Source organism: Lycium ferocissimum, unplaced genomic scaffold, assembly GCF_029784015.1.
Source record: "Lycium ferocissimum isolate CSIRO_LF1 unplaced genomic scaffold, AGI_CSIRO_Lferr_CH_V1 ctg17321, whole genome shotgun sequence".
Taxonomy (NCBI): domain Eukaryota; kingdom Viridiplantae; phylum Streptophyta; class Magnoliopsida; order Solanales; family Solanaceae; genus Lycium; species Lycium ferocissimum.
Window position 1 is genome coordinate 1 of NW_026717133.1, and position 3,262 is coordinate 3,262.

General features: G+C 34.7%; 1 protein-coding gene across 3 annotated transcripts; it reads left to right on the forward strand.

The window, feature by feature from the left end:
* The first annotated feature begins 198 nt into the window (after positions 1-198).
* Positions 199-3,026, forward strand: LOC132042717 (uncharacterized). Of its 3 annotated transcripts, XR_009411553.1 has the most exons (4): positions 199-1,187; positions 1,277-2,392; positions 2,502-2,751; positions 2,905-3,026. XR_009411553.1 is itself a non-coding variant. In XM_059433249.1 (3 exons), exon 2 carries the CDS (start codon positions 1,286-1,288, stop codon positions 1,985-1,987), a length of 702 nt encoding a protein of 233 aa, XP_059289232.1. In that variant the 5' UTR covers positions 201-1,187; positions 1,277-1,285; the 3' UTR covers positions 1,988-2,751; positions 2,856-3,026. The 3 variants fall into 3 exon arrangements, 2 of the variants coding, with proteins under 2 accessions (XP_059289232.1, XP_059289233.1); XM_059433249.1 differs by having other exon boundaries at positions 201-1,187; positions 1,277-2,751; positions 2,856-3,026; XM_059433250.1 differs by lacking the exon at positions 199-1,187 and having other exon boundaries at positions 1,225-2,392; positions 2,856-3,026.
* The last annotated feature ends 236 nt before the right edge of the window (positions 3,027-3,262 follow it).

The window sequence follows — 3,262 nt, forward strand, 5'->3', positions numbered from 1 at the left end:
AATATTATAAAGGATTAGGTTTGACATTAGGATCGGTCATATTTTGTGAGGGCGGCCGTACCATTATGGACTGGCCACCGGCCATGGAGGCCATGTTCACGAAGCTTGAGATCTACGTGAGGAGGTGAGAGAAGAGAGCTTCCGACCAATGTTATCTTAATTCCTCTTTATTAGGGATGTTTAGGTTTCCTCCTCCTGCATGTTTCACATTGAGTAACACGCAAAAAGATATGCTCTTACAAGTTTTAAGAGATGTGAAAGTACCAGATGGATATGCTTCAAATATCTCAAATTGTGTTGATCTTAAGCAACGCACTATGCATGGGTTGAAGAGTCATGATTGCCATATTTTAATGCAACAATCCTTCCTATTGCCTTGCGAAATCTCTTGCCAGTGAATGTCCTTAAGCCATTGATTGAATTAAGTAATTTTTTTAGAGGCATTTGTTCAACAACTATGCAGATAGGTGAATTAGAAAAGCTCCAGGATCGAGTTGCAGTAGCTCTTTGTCATTTGGAGAGAATATTTCCTCCATCTTTTTTTGATATCATGGAACATCTAATCATCCATTTAGTTGAAGAAGCAATGTTGGGTGGACCTCCACAATATCGCTCAATGTGGGCGTTTGAAAGGTATCATTTTATTATAATTTTATTGTACTTATAAGGAATTGCATTGAACTTTTGGAACTTGCTATTTTAGGTTCTTGCTTACTCTTAAAAACTATGTAAGGAGTAGAAGTCATCCAGAAGGTTCAATTTCAGAGGGATATTGGATAGAAGAGTGCATGACGTTCTGCTCAAGATATTTAGATGAGGTGGAGACAAAGATTAATCGACCTTTAAGAAATAATGCTTTGTCTAGTGAAACCGCAAATCAAGAGGGTCGTCGATCAAGTAAAGAGAAAGGGTTTGATCTTGATGACATTACACATGCTCAAGCACACAGATATGTTTTATTTAATTCTGCCTCCACAACTCCGTATCGCGAGTACGTAATAAATCATAATATATGCATAGTAATTAATATTAAGTAATAATATTTACAATTTCTTTTATTAAGTTTTTGTGTGTTTTACTTCTGCAGTGAACATATAAAAGAAATCAAGAAGGAAAATCCTCGTCTATCGAGACGTGATGTGGATAAGATTCACAATGAAAGATTTCAAATCTGGTTTAGAAATCATGTAATTTTGAACCAGCTAAAATATTTTCAAATATATTACTGTAGTTATAATGACATCTTTTAAATCACATCTTTACTTTTAAATGATAGGCTGAGAAGATGCATATGGCCGGTGAGCAAATGCCTAAAGATATTCAAAATTTAGCTGTTGGCCCATCCAAACAAGCAAAAAGAATGACCGGATATATATGTAATGGAGTTAGATACTTAACAAAGTCTCGTGATGCTAGGAGAAAAACTCAAAATAGTGGTATTATGGTAAAGGCTACCACTCAAAGTTATGCAAGCGCAAGAGATAAAAATCCCATATTGGCAGAAGTTTCTTTCTATGGGGTCCTCACAGACATAATTGAGTTGTATTATACCAAGAAGCTCAAGTTTGTATTGTTTAGCTGTAAATGGGTTAACAATAACAAGGGGCTTATTGAGAAAGATGATTATGGATTTCCTCTTGTGAATTTTAATCATCTACTCTACACAAGGCATCAGTTATCAAATGAACCTTTCATTTTTGCATCTCAAGCTCAACAAGTATTTTATGTCGATCATCCAATGGGAAAGGAGTGGCAAATTGTTGTTAAACTTAAGCCAAGAGGTTTTTACGATTTAGGTGAAAACACACCGGCAATTGAGCATAAGGAAGGCCATATGGAACTGTGGCCTGACCAACAGCTTGATGATACTACATTTGAAAGTGAAGATGATATTGAATGGGTTAGGGAAGGAGTACCAGGGATAGAAGTTGACCCGCAAACTCTGGAAATTAATGAAGCATTTGATGAAGATGACGAAATATCTTAGTTCTTATTTCTATTATAGTTATGGTCATTATTTTAATACAGATGCTTATTGAACAGTAATTTGGTGATTTTTACTATGTTATTCAATTGTTAAAATCTTGTGTGCCTGCATGTCTTATTATTTGACCTGATAGTTATATATTATTTTGAACTTTTAGATAGTAGAAAATATTTTCAATTTGGCAGGATTCATAGTTTTTGAGAAGCATCGTTGAAATGGCAAGAAAAAGACAGAGAAATTCTAGTCAAGACGGGCTTTTATCTAATTCCTCGGAGCAACAAGGACAACAAGTGGAAAGTGGGGCAATGCCTCAACCACCTCAAAATTGGCCACGAAATGAAAGACAACCTATCCAATCTGGTAACTTGTCTAGAAATGATTCACATGATATAGAAAATCTTCCAGGTATTATATTTTTGTGATAATCTTTTCTTCCTCTATAGTATAAAGTAGTTAGATAACTGATTTTTATAAATAATTAATTCCCCTTCTTTTTATCTTTGATTATTTGCAGATTATAGTGAGAGTGAAGAACAATCTAAGCGGCCTAGGGTCCCACTATGATGCACTCAGGATGGGGAAAAGACGGTGAAAATTTACATGTTGAATTGAATGATCGTGGACAAGTTATTGGTCCAGAAGCAGCTAGATTACATTCAAAACTTGGTGTGATAGCACGAAATGGCATTTTAGCGCCATTGAATCATAGAGATTGGAGGCTTGTTCCTGATATGTACAAGGATATAATATGGAGTGACATTAAGGTTCTTAATATAAGCAAAACCTACATACTAAGATGTTTTTATTTTTATATATTTTTTCTTGTATAAATGAGTTGTGTGTTACATATATATATATATATATGTAGGAAAATACTGATGCAACTAATGATATGAGACACATTTTGATGATGTCAGTTAGATCTAAATGGAAAGAGTGGAAGCATGAAGCAAAGGCTATGACCCGTATAATACTGATATTGAGCGCTTAGCTCATCGTCCAAAGAGGGTTGCAGAAGATCAGTGGCGTTCATTAGTTCATTATTCTCACCGACATTTGCCTAAATGTCAGAAAATTTCTGACACTGAAATGTACGATATTTGACACAAATGTAAATTAAATGTCAGGAAATGAATTTGCGACATTTAAGAAGCGTAATACGACATTTATATAATGTCGTCGTATCTCTACTTTCTTGCAGTTAACTGCTTGTTTTTAAGGTTGCAAGTTTTTGTCAACTGAATAATATCTAAACCTGCTTTTAGATATCAATAT